The 15,460-nt window shown below is 40.3% G+C and overlaps 1 protein-coding gene across 1 annotated transcript in view; it reads left to right on the top strand.

Annotated features, from left to right (window-relative positions):
- Positions 1–15,460, top strand: part of DNER (delta/notch like EGF repeat containing) — a 107,594-nt gene that overhangs the window by 77,723 nt on the left and 14,411 nt on the right. The window contains exons 8-9 of the mRNA XM_083739006.1: positions 7,075–7,299; positions 15,313–15,435. Coding sequence (XP_083595132.1) covers positions 7,075–7,299; positions 15,313–15,435 — 348 coding nt within the window. The remainder of the gene's footprint in view (positions 1–7,074; positions 7,300–15,312; positions 15,436–15,460) is intronic.

Below are 15,460 nucleotides of genomic sequence, written 5' to 3'. Positions count from 1 at the left end.
ATCTTGGCACTTAGCCAAACCTGAATTGGCTTCCTAAAGCTATTTGCTCCAAATTTATTTTAACAAAATATATGCTTGTGTTATTACAAAAGAAAATTGGATATACAATTTTTGACCTCATTCAAGGTGGGCTGTGTTCCCCACCCCCTCCAGTTCTACTCAAGGAATTAACTAATACGAGCATCCCTTCTTGACTTATTGTGGATTTTTTTTTATAGACCATGTCATCCAGATCCCAGTTAGCTCTGGGGCTTGGTAATGCTGAGAGGGCAGCTGGTGAACAGCACAGCGCTTGCAGGTCAGCAAAACCACTGACAAAAGAATTTCAGAAGGTTCTAGCACCTTGGCTCAAACCATTTCCCTTGTTGTTTGAATGACTGTGAGCTAAAAGATACCTAGCTGCACAGAGCAAATCAAAGTTTAAGTTTCTTGGTGGAAACCCTCTATTAGCACAAGCAAGGTTGTATCTTCACCTCATTATTCAGGTAGTGTAGGATCTCAGGAGATCATTAATATCAAACTTCAGTCAAGCATCACTGTATCACATTGCTACTGACTTTGAGAAACCTAAGATCTTAGGTACTTCTTTCTGTAAGTCAAGATGACCCTCTCTTGTTAAGCAATATTTTTGCAGTCACCTTTTGAGGACCTCCCCACTCTTTTCTAAGCTTTTAACACTAAAACCTATAGTTGTCTTAGAATACCAGAGTTCCCTAGAATTTCTTTTCCTTTCCTGAATTCATTCTTGCCTTCCATAGGGCCTCCTTCTCTACAAGCTTCGCTGGCATCCTGTTTCCCCTCCCTATGTCTCTCCTCCTCTTCCTATGAGCACTCTGTTGTCTTAACTAAATTATTACCCTTGGTGTATTGAGGCCGGTGGTTTTTAACTTGACCTGGAGTGAGCAGTGAGGTGGCCAAGTTTGCTGACGATGCCAGATTATTTAGGGTTACACAGATAAGAAAATGGCTTCTACAGTTATGTTCTGCTTGCGGGCTTTCCACAGGCATTTGGCTAGCCGAACCCAAACCAAGACTGTATTCCAGGGTTGCAGTGGGAAACAATTCCCCCCAGGTCAGAAGCAGATAATGTGCTTTCCAGAAGCTGCTGGACTACAACTCCCATCATCCCTGACCAACGCCTTGGTAGCTGGGGCTGATGAGAGTTTTGAATACAGCAACACCTGGAGAACACCGGTTGTTCATGTTCCTGATATGTTCATTCCTTTTACATGGATCTGCAGACATGTTTAAAGACATGCTTCCAAGCAAACATTGTAACAGCTGCCAGTCATTATTGATTTGCAACAAAATTTTCTTGCAGAGGTCTGGGACAGAGCATTTTTGGTGTTATGGCAGTTACCTGTACAATAGAATGGTGCCACAGGTCTCCTGTTAGCTGCTCTAAATATGTTGTCTAATTGATCTTATACTGCAAAATAGTCTAAGCATAGTGGTCTAGTGCTGATAACTGCTAGAAGATAATAATTTGGCAAAGAAAACAATGCATTCAATCGTTTACACTGGGGGCGGGGAAATCACATCAATTTAGTTTATCCCCCTTTCACCTCTTGTGAGAATTAGCTTTCTCTTGCATGCCATCACCCACTCCATTGGCTTTATTTTGAGGCTTGGGGTGGGAAGTGAGATTAAAATACAGACACATTGCATTTGTCTGAGAGATAGCAGCTTGGAAAAGCAGGTGTGTTAAGTTGCACATATGGCTATTTTTAGACTGCCCTGAAATTTTCAGGGAAAAGGAGTCCTTCTCTGGGGAAAATCTTGCTTTCCTTCATTGTGCTTAATTGTAGCTACACGCTGAGAAGAGATTGTGCACTCTGAAATGCTAATTTTCGGCTCCCTGGGAAAACATAGACCATGGGCTAGAATACACTAAAAAGCCCTTGAGTTTGGGAGAAGCAATGTACAGTAACTATAAAATAAAATAAAATGAAGCAATGGTGGAAATACATAACTTTGGGAGAAAGGGAAAAAGAGGAAGGAGGAGCTGTGAGTTTGACTGTCAGGTTACTGTGACTTGATTCCTATAAATGAGTCTCTTACTATAATTTGCATGATCGGCAGTTGAGGACTTGACAAAATAAGATTAGCGGTGGTCAGTTACTGCTGGGCAATTTGTTTGCAGATGTGGGGTCTGGGACATGTGTTTGACAGGGAATTAATGATGAACAACCAGGCTGCTGCTGCTACTGCTGCTGCCCCTTCTTCTTCTTCTTCTTCTTCTTCTTCTTCTTCTTCTTCTTCTTCGAATTTAGTTAGGAGGAGGGAAGTAGAGAGATGTGGAAGTATAGCTGCAATTAGGTAGAACTGGATGAATAGCTTTCTCGGAACCTGATACAAGGTAAGTGGATTTGCTTCCAACTGAAGGCACCTCCCGATTCCACCACCCCTACTGTAGCCCAGCCACGGCCTTCCAATGTCTTTAAAAAAATAGTGGCTAAGGGAGCCATTATAGGATGTAGGGAGACTTGTCCATTTTCCCCACCATCCTTTAATTCAAATTCTGGTTCTCAGTATCTCATCTAAAATAAACCAGAGCTGCCCCCCCTGCTTGGGGAAGTGCAGCACGTAATAGAAGCATGAAATATGTGGTGAGAACAGATGATAAAGGGAGCTAATAAAGAAGTTTTAGTGCATGACCCATTTGCATCATAAAGATCAGATCTGTGGGCAAGGTGCCAAACTCTTGAGCTGAAGGAAATGAGGAAGGCAAGATTCTTAAGCAATTAATGTAGAGAAGGCATTGGAGAGCATTGGAGAATGATAAAAAAGAATTGGTAAAGATAAGTTTCAGATTTAGCAACTCATGCTTAAATACTTCTGTAATTCCTGTTGAGCATCGTGTTTCAGTTGTATAATATATTAAGGAGACTAGCTGCATTCATTTCACTTTGAATTTCACTTCTAATTTCTGCCGTTCCATATTTGACCTCCAAGCTGAGCAAGGCTTAGATTTGAATGTGAACTTCATTTTTTAAAATAGTTTTCCACCTGCCATGTTTGATTAGCTAAAATCTCAGGTTAATGACAGAAACCCTTATGAAAGTGGTTGAGATGATTTATGGGCAAATTAATAGTGCTCTCTCTCTCTTAGAATGCTAGAATGCAGGAACCTCCTGAGTGGATTACATTGGTTTTGAGCCTTTACAAAGTGGGATTCCCTCTGTTTGTGATCAGTTATCTTCAAGGTTATTCTATATCTGTGTGTGCTTGAAATAATGTCTACTTTGTTGCTGCAGCATTTACTACAGCCCTTTAATTTTAGATTACCGTTTGTTATGTGGTCGCCACTTGAATGGCTTTAAAAGATTATTATTATTATTTTATAGCATAAGATTTATCTCCGGCTTCATTGTAATAAAACCTTTTAAAAATAATAACTAATTTAGACAAGCTCATGGAGAAAAAGGCTGTAAGTGATAACTAGCCATGATGGATTAAGATCCAGGTTTTCCATCTTCAATATGAGCTACCTTCTCAGGTTGACGAACATGGCTTGATTTAAACTCTAGGCGCATATGGGCAGCTCTGAAGTGTCAGTTGCACACAGACCATTGAATGTTACTAAAGAAAAAGCAACCAGTTCAACAATGGGCACAGTACTCAAGAAGGCCAGCAGTGCCAGATTTAGAGATTTAGGGTGGTGCAGGCAGTTCCTCCGCAGAGGACGTCAAAACAAGGGAGTGCAAAATCATCATCATCTGTATTTATATGAGTAGCTGCTGAGAAGACCCATAAAAAAGCAACTGGACCAAAAAGAGTTATTGTGAAAATAAGAAGTAATTGGTGGGGCACCAAATTTTGTCCTCACTCTGGGTGCCGTATTACCAAAGTCCGTCCCTGAGCCTAGAGTGAATCAGGATTTAGATTCAGACAAGCAAACTTTCTTAATGTTTTGAGTTTTGCATTCGCTATGGGAATCAGGTGAAATTATTTCCATAAAGTCTTTCATGCTATAGTTTGGGCTAGTTACATGAGCTTGCAAAAATATGATTCAGTGAATATTATCTATGGAGTCCATATATTAGAAATTGGTCAGAAAAAGACTAGTTCTGTTTGATTGCTAGTCCTCTGTGATTCAGAAATAAAAATTCAACACCATGTTGGGTAAAGCTTTCCACCAGTATGCACCCAGTGTCTTCTCACTGCTTAAAGGGAACAGGCAGCTTGCTCATAGCTCAGCAAATTGTCAGTCTACCCCTGCAGCCATCAGCCATTAATATCCCCCTTCTAACTCAGTTATCCATCTGTTCCTAATGTACTGCAGGCATAACCTGCTGCATACCAGAATTAGAAAATGCAACATTCCTATAAGCTCCCTGAAACAACTTGTGAATATACAGTATTTGCAGAACACATTTGTATTAGCTAATAATTTACTACTGTTGAAACTCCTCTGTTGTTGTTGATTTAATCATTATTATTTGTTTATATTCTATCTTGTAATTGATTGGTTTGGGGCCCATGGAACCCGGATTCAAATTCCTGCTTTACCATGAGGTTCACTGCATTAAATAGGATAACCTCATGAAGGAAGAGTGGCATGCAAATGTAATTTTTTAAAAAAAGATAAAATATCAGCTTTATCTGGGGTGTATAAATCTATTCTTTGTTGCTGAAACACATTGTCTAGATTGGCCTCCATTTTTCCTTTTAGACCCGGCTCTTGCAAATTTTTGTTACGGTTTTGATTACTTCTTTCCTGTAATGTGAATTTTGTGTTTCCATTTGACTTTTGTAAAATAAAAATAAAAACCATTTGTCTTGTTTGCTTGCTTGATGTACTCAACTGTGTGTTTCATATCTAAATATTTTATCATCACTAATCCTAGATACTAGCTTCATTTATCATGTGTGGCTACATGTTTCTAGGATTAAATATCCAGTGTGATCACCAGACACTTAACAAAGCAATGCTGACTCTCTCTAAAAATGCAGTACGGTGAATGATCCCCTCCCAAGGCTATTAACTGCTATTGACCATTACCAAGCCAAATAATTAAGTCCCTTCTTGATAATGAATCTGTACTCATTATGGTGCTCTCTAATCTGTAAAACATTTCCTGGATTCACTTTAGTAACAGTCTCCTGCTGCACTGCAGCTGGATTAGGGTATCATTTTATTCAGTTATTTTACTGATTTCTCCACATATTGCAACTTTAATTCAAATGTCATGTCAGCAAAAAAAAAATATTCTTCATATTTCTTGAACAATGATATTTATATTTGTTGTTATTTTGCCATTTCCTGTTCCTTGCCAGTGGTAGATTTGCAGTCTCATTAAACCTTAGTGAGCTTCAAGCTTTCATCACACTTCTTATTACCAATAATATTCTTATCCTGAAGGCTTCCTCTCTCTTTCCTTCAATTTTGTTTGTGAAGGAACTGTAAATATCAAAAACTGCTAATAAATGCAGTGCTTAAATGTGTTTTTTTCCTGAAGTTGTTCATGTTTATACTGTGAGGTTCTTCCACCCGAGCATTTATTTTTCCATTGGCTTGACTTGTCTGGAAATCTACTGTTAATTAATTAATGGTTCACTTTCCACCAAACATTAACAATAAAAGCATATAAGTTTCTAATCCAATACAGATACAGGCTGGTTTTTAATACTGGTTTTAAATCCACCTGTGGGAGCTTTTTGTGGCAACATTGCCAACAAATAGGTATTTCTGTAAATACCGAATCAGTGCATTTATTTATAGTTCCATAGGGCTTAGAATGAACATCGGTGGCAAAGATGGCGGCCAGCGTCAAAGAGCATAAGAAAATAATACAGGTCCTGTTACAGTATTGCATCATATTCTCCACTATTAATATTGTTCCTAGTTCAAATCATAGCACAAGAAACACAATTTTTTTTTTCTGATGTTCCACAGTGAACTGAAAGCATATGGGAATCACTGTGTTAATACATCAGAGGGAAGAGTGAATGGATAATTCGAGAAAGAATAGCTGAATTCTACCATGAAGTTCAGGAGCACTTAGGGGAGGAGGCCATATTTAGTAGCAGATACATCATTGTGGGGAGAATAAAGAAACTTATCTGAAACAAAGATCAGTGGTAGAATAGCTTGAGGGTTTTATCATGGGCGTAATGTAAGCATATTACACTTAGAATTAGAATCATGGGCATAATGTAAGCATATTTTAATAAATATTTCAGATGAAGGGTATACTGTGGGAAATTCCATGAACACGCATCCCTATGAAGCTAATAAATGTATTTGGTGTCCTTAGCTGACAGGAGAGAGTGTTAGCTGTGACCCTCCCTTTACATTTAGGTTGTGTGTATATTACAGTGGTACCTCAGGTTACATATGCATCAGGTTACATACGCTTCAGGTTACAGACTCCACTAACCCAGAAATAGTGCTTCAGGTTAAGAACTTTGCTTCAGGATAAGAACAGAAATCGTGCTCCGGCTGCGCAATAGCAGCAGGAGGCCCCATTAGCTAAAATGGTGCTTCAGGTTAAGAACAGTTTCAGGTTAAGAACGGACCTCCAGAATGAATTAAGTACTTAACCCGAGGTACCACTGTATTATTTATTACATTTGTATACCACCCTTTATCTGAAGATCACAGGGTGTAAAAATACAAAACGAGAACACAAAATACAAAATAAAACAAAAACAAACCAATAACTTCCCTTCCACAAACACATTTAAAAAACTATAGAATGTTAATCAGCCCAAGTCATGGTAATAGAGAAACACTTTTGCCTATTCAGTGAAGGCACCAGGCGGGCCTTCCTTTGGGAGAGCATTCCACAAATGGGGAGCCACCACAGAAAAGGCCCGTTCTCATGTTGCTACTCCCTGGACCTCTTGTGGAGGAGGCACATGAAGAAGAACCTCAGATGATGATTTCAGGGTCCAAGTCTGTTTATATGGGGAGAGGCAGTCCTTGTATCTGTATCTAAGCATGTGTTAGGATAACTCTAGCAAAAAAACAATAATCTGTTTTTAAATGGTGTCAAGGCTCCATGCTTTGACAAAGGTTTGGTAAATGAAATGCGTGCATGCAAATAAGTTCCACTTGTTTTGTTTTAGGGTACCTGGGAACATCTTGTGAGGAAAAAGTAGACGCCTGTGCTTCATTTCCTTGCAAGAACAATGGGACCTGTTACACAGACCGGCTTTCGTATTCTTGCAGTTGTAGCCCAGGATTTACAGGACCTACCTGTGCCCAGCTGATCGACTTCTGCGCTCTGAATCCTTGTGCCCATGGCATCTGCCGCAGTGTCGGAACAAGTTACAAATGCCTCTGTATCCCAGGTTTGTATGGCCCTCCTGCATTCCGTCAGATACTCTTGGCATTGAGAAACATGTAGGTGGAAATTGCTTCCTTTTCCCTCTTTAGTATATACATGCCAGCAATACATTAGTTTCAGTATAATGATAGGTATTGATGCATTCTATATTGAATTTAAAAAACCCCCCACACAGAATGAACATGCAAATTGTTTTCTGTATAACTTGTCTGGTATCTGATCTGACATTTTAACAATACTGTTCCAGGATACCAATTTTAAAGTGATAACACTAAATTAAGTAGCAATATGATTTGAAAACCCACACCAAAACACCTTACTTTTACAGATGCAGGTTTTACTCGTCACAGGAGGAAAAATAGCTGGATGAGGTGATTACAGCTGTATGTTATTTGTATTTGCAGAAAATGGAAAAAACACGCTTTATAATATCACTATGTTGCACAGTACCCATGAAATAGTAGGTTTTACAACCATTTTGACATGAGAGGCCGTGCATTGTAAATAACATATTGTTGCACACCACCCCAATCTCTGCGCAGTGCGAGATTCCAGACACTTAGCCAGGTTTCTGTTTCCTTGGAATGTGAGACAGCAGAGATGGTGATGACTTGATGATATGTGGTTTATTTACACATATTTACAGCCCGAGCCTAATATGGATGATCTCACAGCATTAACACCGCCCCCCTCCCCAAAGGTCTTGCTTTTGTCATAGTCACAGCCTTGGAATACAGTGGTACCTCAGGTTACATATGCTTCAGGTTACATACGCTTCAGGTTACAGACTCCGCTAACCCAGAAATAGTGCTTCAGGTTAAGAACTTTGCTTCAGGATGAGAACAGAAATTGTGCAGCTGCGGCAGCAGGAGGCCCCATTAGCTAACAGTTTCAGGTTAAGAACGGACCTCCGGAATGAATTAAGTACTTAACCCAAGGTACCACTGTATAGCAGAAATCAAGCATCATTCTGTCTCTCTGGCTGCTGCCTACTTTTAGCCCTGCTAACACACCACCATCTTGGCTATTGTATTTCCAAGTATCAACCAGATGAGGAGGGGAAAAGGCCCACCCATTTGCTCGGAGGACAAAGAACAGCCTTTTTTGTTATACAGAAAACTCCCTGTTTATGCGGTGGTTATGTTCCAAGGCACCACGCGTTTAAGTGAAATTGTGTGTATTTGAAACGCCATTGAAAAAGCCTGCAAAAAAACATTCTGCCACTGCCTCCTCCCCACACTTTATTTGTCATTTTCGGGTCACTTCTGGGTTTGGCGCAATGTGTAGTCATGCACAAATCTGACGCACGTAAAGTAGTCTCTACCTATACTATATTATTTTTTTAGATGGTCCTTAGGACCCTTAACTCCCAAAGAAACTTGTCTGACTAGTGCAACAATTGAACCCTTCATTAGATTTTAGCTCTTGCTAGATCCAGGACCCCAGAAATTAGAAGGAACTCATTCATGAATGCAGACTAACTTCCCGTACTCACAACAATATAGGGTAAAGGTGGTGGAAACATGCTGATTCATTGTCTATATACTATATACGGCTTTTTCTGTTCTGTATTCAGCTAAAAAAAGCTACAGTGACAAAATAGTAAAGGTTGGAGCTCTCACAGCAGTTCTACATAGTGTAAAGGGCTATTTTCTAAACCAGCATCCTACTTTTCCCTTTCAGGGTTTAGCAAGGATGGAAGAACTTGATTCTGTGATCTTTGTGGTACTGCTGCCGATCAAATGCTTCCCCTGCTCTCTTTTGCCTTTTAGGATCTGTGGTGCTCTTGCTCTCAGGTCACTGAGGACCGTTGAAGTGATGAAAAGCAGAACAAATGATGAGTGCATTTGTGTCGATGCCGATCATAGTGCAGACTTAAGGAACAGAGTTGGAACTGACCAAATTTGGTGTGACTTTTAAACTCAGTATCAAGTCAAGAGTGTAGAGTTTCAGCTTAAAAGGGCAGCCAGTTATCAAATTGCGGCTTTAATTTATTTGAAATGCGTGTTGGTGTATAGGTTTTCCAGGGGCATGCATAGTAGCAATTTGAATAATATCTCTTGCAACATATATATTTCCTCCTAGCTGCGGAATATTTCTGTGTTTATATTTGTGCTCCTTTTGCGTGTTTCTACTCACTTTGCTTCTTATGCCCATGCTAAGTGTCCCTTCCCCATAAAAAAAGGTCCAGTGCTAATTATTGGGGTGGAGCTTTCTGAGCAGGAATGGTGCTATAACAACAACAACAACTTATTTATACCCCGCCCATCATAAAATACAATAACCTATTAAACATTAAAAACTACCCTAAACAGGGCTGCCTTCAGATGTCTTCTAAAAGTCTGGTAGTTGTTTTTCTCTTCGACATCTGGTGGGAGGGCCAGTGCCACTACCAAGAAGGCCCTCTGCCTGGTTCCCTGTAATCTGGCTTTCGCAGCGAGGGAACCACCATAAGGCCCCTGGCACTGGACCTCAGTGTCCAGGCAGAATGATGGGGGGTGGAGACGCTCCTTCAGGTATACTGGACCGAGGCCATTTAGGGCTTTAAAGGTCAGCACCAACACTTTGAATTGTGCTCGGAAACGTACTGGGAGCCCGTGTAGGTCTTTCAGTGTGACTCTTAATTGTTCTCTCCCCTTCCACACTCTCAACACATTTTTCAGTTTTGCCCTTCTGTGACTTTCATTTAGATAATATTTGATGGATGGAATAAAGAGTGTCAGGCTCAGTGGCTGCAGGTGTCCCTGGAAAGCAGTGGTTTCACACAAGTCTCAGAAATTCAGGCCACACTGGAGTGGCCCTGATCACCACCTGCATGTGGCTCTCAGAAACTTGGCCATGGGGGAAATACAGCTCTCAGGCTGAAAAAGGCTCCCACATAGGAACATTGGAAACTGCCTCATATTGAGTTCGACCATTAGTCCATCCTGTTCAGTATTTTCTACTCTGCCTGCCAGCAGCTCTCTTGGGTTCCAGGTGTGTCTCTTCCAGTCCTACCTGAGAACTGATGCTGGGACCTCCTGCATGCAAAGCAGATGCTCTACCAGTCTTCCACACCCCGTAACAGAAAATAATGATTTGCTAATGGTGTTCCCAAATAGTGTCTTTGAAAAGGCTTTTCATGGGACAGCTGGCTAAGATGTATTGCCTGTGCCGTTTATCATGGATGAATCAGGGAAGAAAGAAACCTATAAATTCTGTTTAGTTCTGGTAATCAAAAGAACCCTCCATTCCTCCTGCAAATCCACAGCAAGATATTTTACCATGTTGGAAATAGTGTTCAGTTGCTTGCTGGCTAGCAGTCAGACTGGTATTTTCTAGGCAGCAAGCAATGGGAAAGAAAGGTGGCAGCATGGCTTTTGTTTCTTTTAGTGTGCAACATACAGCATCAAGGCTGCCAAGAGAGCAGCTTCTGAGCATCCTGATGCAACTGTGGTTTCGGAGTGTTTTTGTGCGTGCTTTGAGATACGCTCTGATCTTTAAGCAGTTCTTCGTGCATAAAGGAAAAAGGTACATGTGCTCTAAAGGTACCTTGGAGCTACTGATAATATGAAATAGTACGCAGGGCTCTGAGTTACATATGCAGAGGATTTAAGAGGGAGATGTGTTGAGCATCAAAAAGCTCCATTGTTTGGAGAAAGAGGAGAAAAAGCAGAAAGGCAAATTCATGAGGTCGTTTCCTCTTTTTTACTGCAAAGATGCCACTGTCAAAGGCTTGCATTGTTCTCCTCCCCCTTTGTAGGCTTCCCTCTTATGCATATTCAAATACTCAGATAACCACTTGCTAAGAAACACTTAGCACGTGCTCGATTTGCAAAGACTGCTCGATTTGCAAAGATGTCTGCAATCGTTTCAAGAAGCTCTATTGAAATTATGTTCAGAGGTTGGCAGGGGCAATGAAAGGCATTCTTTCCAAAACATGTCTTACATGTGATTCTGTTCTGCCAGTGATGACATCAGTGTTTGAGATCTGGCAATCAGGGACTCTGTACTGCAGCTAAAATCCTGGTCCAGCAGGCTATACTCCCGGACAGTCATTAATTTTAAACCAAAGTCTGGTTTTGAATGTAAAACATGTGACATGGTTTCCACTTCTTGATGTCACCCCTTTGTGACAAAGACAAAGGACTCCAGCCTCTTGTTCCTGAACATGGAACAGGGTTTCTGGGACCATTCTACATGAAAAGCAGATGCTGTACCACTGAGTTGCAGCTCTTCTACATAAATAGTTAAATGCCCATGGCATTTTGCAGGTGGCCTTGTGGAATTATTCACATGGAGAGATGTGCCTCAAGCCACCACAGCTACAGTACCAAATAAGCAGGCAAACATGCAAGATTTGCAGGCTATGCTGACTTCTGCATATTTACCTAATTATTATGGATTCATTACAGGGTGGAATTGGTAATATTTAACTATGTAGCACTTTCCACAAATTAAATATATTTTGCAAGTCTGAAAATGGGATTCATATTTCGGCAGGGCTTTCAGGGATCGTAAGATGAGATGCATGAAAAAAGCTGATGTATGAATTTTTACAGGTGGTTAGCTCAACATTGGTTGGAGGCAGAATGTTGGTCGTTCCGAATAGTGATCAGGTCACTCATGCTTCTGAATTAATGTGTTGCCTGAAAGCACTAAACTGCGATAATTCACGGAAAGGAAGTGAGATGAACGAGATGAAGATGAAGGGGATCCATATTAGGAGACATTAACCCTGTTTTCATTTCCAGTTGTGTGTGTGTGTTTGTTGAACCGAATGAAATGGGAATGGGCGCACTGGCTTAGCCCATTCATTCAGTGTAAAAGCTTCTCTGTACACATACACAGCTGTTTGTGCATAAGTCCTTCCATGTGGCGAGAATCCCCTCTGTGATCAGGCTGTTACACTATATACAACTGTGCACAGGACCCATTTCACATATTCCACTGTGAAGACCCGGCTAGTGGGTGCACTTTTGTTCCCTTTCTTAACACAGGATCAAAAGTAAAAACAGTGCTCTTTGGATCCATCCTTTCCTGCTTGCAAATGTTTCTGTACTGGCAACCCTCTCTCCCAAATACAGTTGCATTTTATACCCAGAAGTGCATTTTATACCCGGTTATTTATTAATCTGACATATCACGTGAGAATCATCAACTCCTGTATATAAGTCCCCTCTCCTAGTATCACGTCCATAACTTGAGGTTACATCACTTTCTCACTTTTTCCAAGGCCTCTGGTTAATGGGTTAGTTACTCTCGTACCCTTGCTCATAGCATAACTGGTTTTCCTGGCGGCTGCTATGCAGGGAAGGGAACTAATCGTTTCATTTGTGTGTTAAAAACCTATTCCGAACTTGCATTTAAAAAAGAAAGTTACAGAATATAAAAACTTTTTGTTTGCTAATTTAGAGGTGACTTGCACATGGGAGAAGACTCTCCTTTGCCTTTATAGGGCTTCATCTTATTCTTATAAAGAGCATTTTTTTTGGCTGACATCAGGAGAGTTGGAATTGACATTTTTCTAACTAGCCAAATGAAAATGCGGTGTCCTCCCTTCTTGAAATTTAAGAAGTGTGGTAGGTGGAAGCCACCCTCTAGTGGAGACAAATGGTATTTTCAGCACAGACTTGCAGTCTTCAACTGGTTGCCCTATAGAACAGGTTGATACTCCTTTGTAAAACAAGTCATTAATTTAACATGTAAATCAGAGTGTTTCCTCACAGCCAAGGCTGTTTGGGGTAAAGGGGGGGGGGGACTTTTTCAGTCACATATAATTCAGAGGTATGCATATATTGAGAGTTACATGAATTTATTTACAAGAGCATTTTCTTGGTGTTGTTTTATTTTATATATAAGAATTCAGGTTACGCCTGCATATGGCAGTTTTCTAGTGCCTGCTGCACTGCGTCTTATTAAAGAATGGCCACAAAGTAATGGCAGTTTATCCCTTATGAGGACATGAAATCATGTGAAATCCAATTGATTTCAGGACTCTAGTGAAATAATGAGTAAACCTTTTGTTTCTATGGCACAAAGGGCTGGATCCAGCCTCAGTCATACTTGGAGTAAACCCACTGGGAGTCAATTAGTCATGATTAATGACCAATTTCAATAGATTTGCTCTTGGGTATGACTACGTCTTGCTTATTATTTGACCAGAGCCCTAAAAAATCTCACTTGGATTTCTCTTGAGTAATATATACAGTGTTCACAGAGCATGTTTGTCATTCAAAGTTTTACTTGATCTTTCATGCAGTGAAAAAGCCTGTTCTGCTGTTTATTTTTTTTTAATTAAATAAATGGGCCGCCCCCATTTATATTTTCCTCAGAGGAAATGAGAACAAGGTAGTAAAAAAATAACATTAAAATGAAGACAATTTCTAGAAAAGCCTGTTATGCTCTTTCAATAGCATCACTTCCAACTTCAAGCCAACAAATTGAAAGGAAATAGGTTTTAGTCTGAACTCTCAACTGGCAGGCAAAGACTGGAATAAAAAATGACAAATAAAGCGAATACATAATGATGATTATAATAGATAAATTAACCGTTAGTGACTAACAGCAGCTTGGACCCAAGGATGTTGCTGTGTCAGTGGGAAACACTTCTGCTCATGGGGAAGTCCCCACCCCCCTAATTTCCCCCAAAAGCTGCTCTAGAGGGTCCCATGATCTTCATGGACATAAGAAACTCGTGTGTGTGTGTGTGTGTGTGTGTGTGTGTGTGTAAAATCAGTGAGTCTTGCTGTGCACATGTGGTGATACTTGCACAAAGGGACCTTTGGATCCAAGCCGCTGTTACTGAAGAATAATAAAAACAGTAATAGCATATGTATATTTGCTGCCGGTTATTTTACATTTTGACTTCCCTGTTATCTAAAAGTCCACACCAAAATTTGCAACCGTTGAATCCAAGCCAAGATTTCTGTTTGCCTGAATTAGTGAATTAGAACCTGATGGACAAGCTTAGGATGTTTTTGGATGATGCAAATATATGGAAGGTGAAAGGTCTCTCTGGTTTAACAACCAGAGAGTAGTGGATGCCTGGTGTTCTAATAAGGAAAATAATGGCTACAATTCACCAGTCATAGTTGCTGCACCTTCTGATTTGAATGAATAAGGCTTAAAAGGAGATTGTATGCTAATCTGAGGCAGTTAAATGAAGATGGGGGCAGCTGCAGTGATTACTCAGTGGCTTCCATGTATAATAAAAGTTTGCTAGAAGCATAGCAGTAGAAGTAAAGAATACATAATTCCTCATTTATTTACATATGCATCGGACTGCAGCTCTGTAGAACACAGTAGAATAAATGATAATGCTTAATCCATGCTGTATTCTATGAAACTGTTGCTTTGTGTAATAATAAAAGGGCACAATGTAAGCTGTGCCAAAATTTTGCTGAGCAGATTGGTAGCACTTACTGATCATTTACATGTGAAATGGTGTTCCGTCCCTGTTTTACCAGCTTGAATCAACCAAGTATGCTTCTCTATCTTCAGACTGCCCTATCTTTACCCACTTCAGACAAGTGACAGCTACTCTACATCCTGCAGCTTGCTATTTGAGTTACACTTCAGAGTTGTGCTGGAGCGAGATCTAGTTTCATTATATAAAGTGGCATTATACATCACTAAGATTTCTGCTCGTTTTAGCCCAGTAAACCCACCTAATAAATGTGATCTACAGCCGTGCAAAAAATGAATTCTGAAAATACAGTCCATTCGCTTCAGTACTTCTATCGTGCTCCTGGCTTGCTTAGATTTCTAATGAGGTCATTTGGCTGCCTTCTTAGCAGGCAAAAGTGTTTCTGATTGTTCAGCGTATGAAATGTATAAGGAGGTCTTGATTCCAGCGTAAACTGAGCTCCAAATCTTTTCATGTACATTACGTGACAAAATAGCTTTAAAGGTGCATCCTCACATTGTTATTTTCAGCTACTAGTCATCTCTGTCCCATCCACGATTGTGAAGCTTTTGCCATATGCTGAGACACATTTTCAGGGTATGTTGTGTTTTCTTTGTTACATGTTTTCAGGTTACCACGGACTCTATTGTGAGGAGGAATATAATGAGTGCCTTTCAGCCCCTTGCCAGAATGGAGCTACCTGCAGAGACCTTGTCAATAGCTACGACTGTGTGTGTCTTGCTGAATATGAAGGTAAGAGATGCTTTGCTTTAACATA

This window comes from Podarcis gaigeae (genome assembly GCF_964106915.1).
Source record: "Podarcis gaigeae genome assembly, chromosome: 5".
NCBI lineage: Eukaryota > Metazoa > Chordata > Lepidosauria > Squamata > Lacertidae > Podarcis > Podarcis gaigeae.
This window is presented reverse-complemented; position numbering and strand designations above follow the sequence as displayed.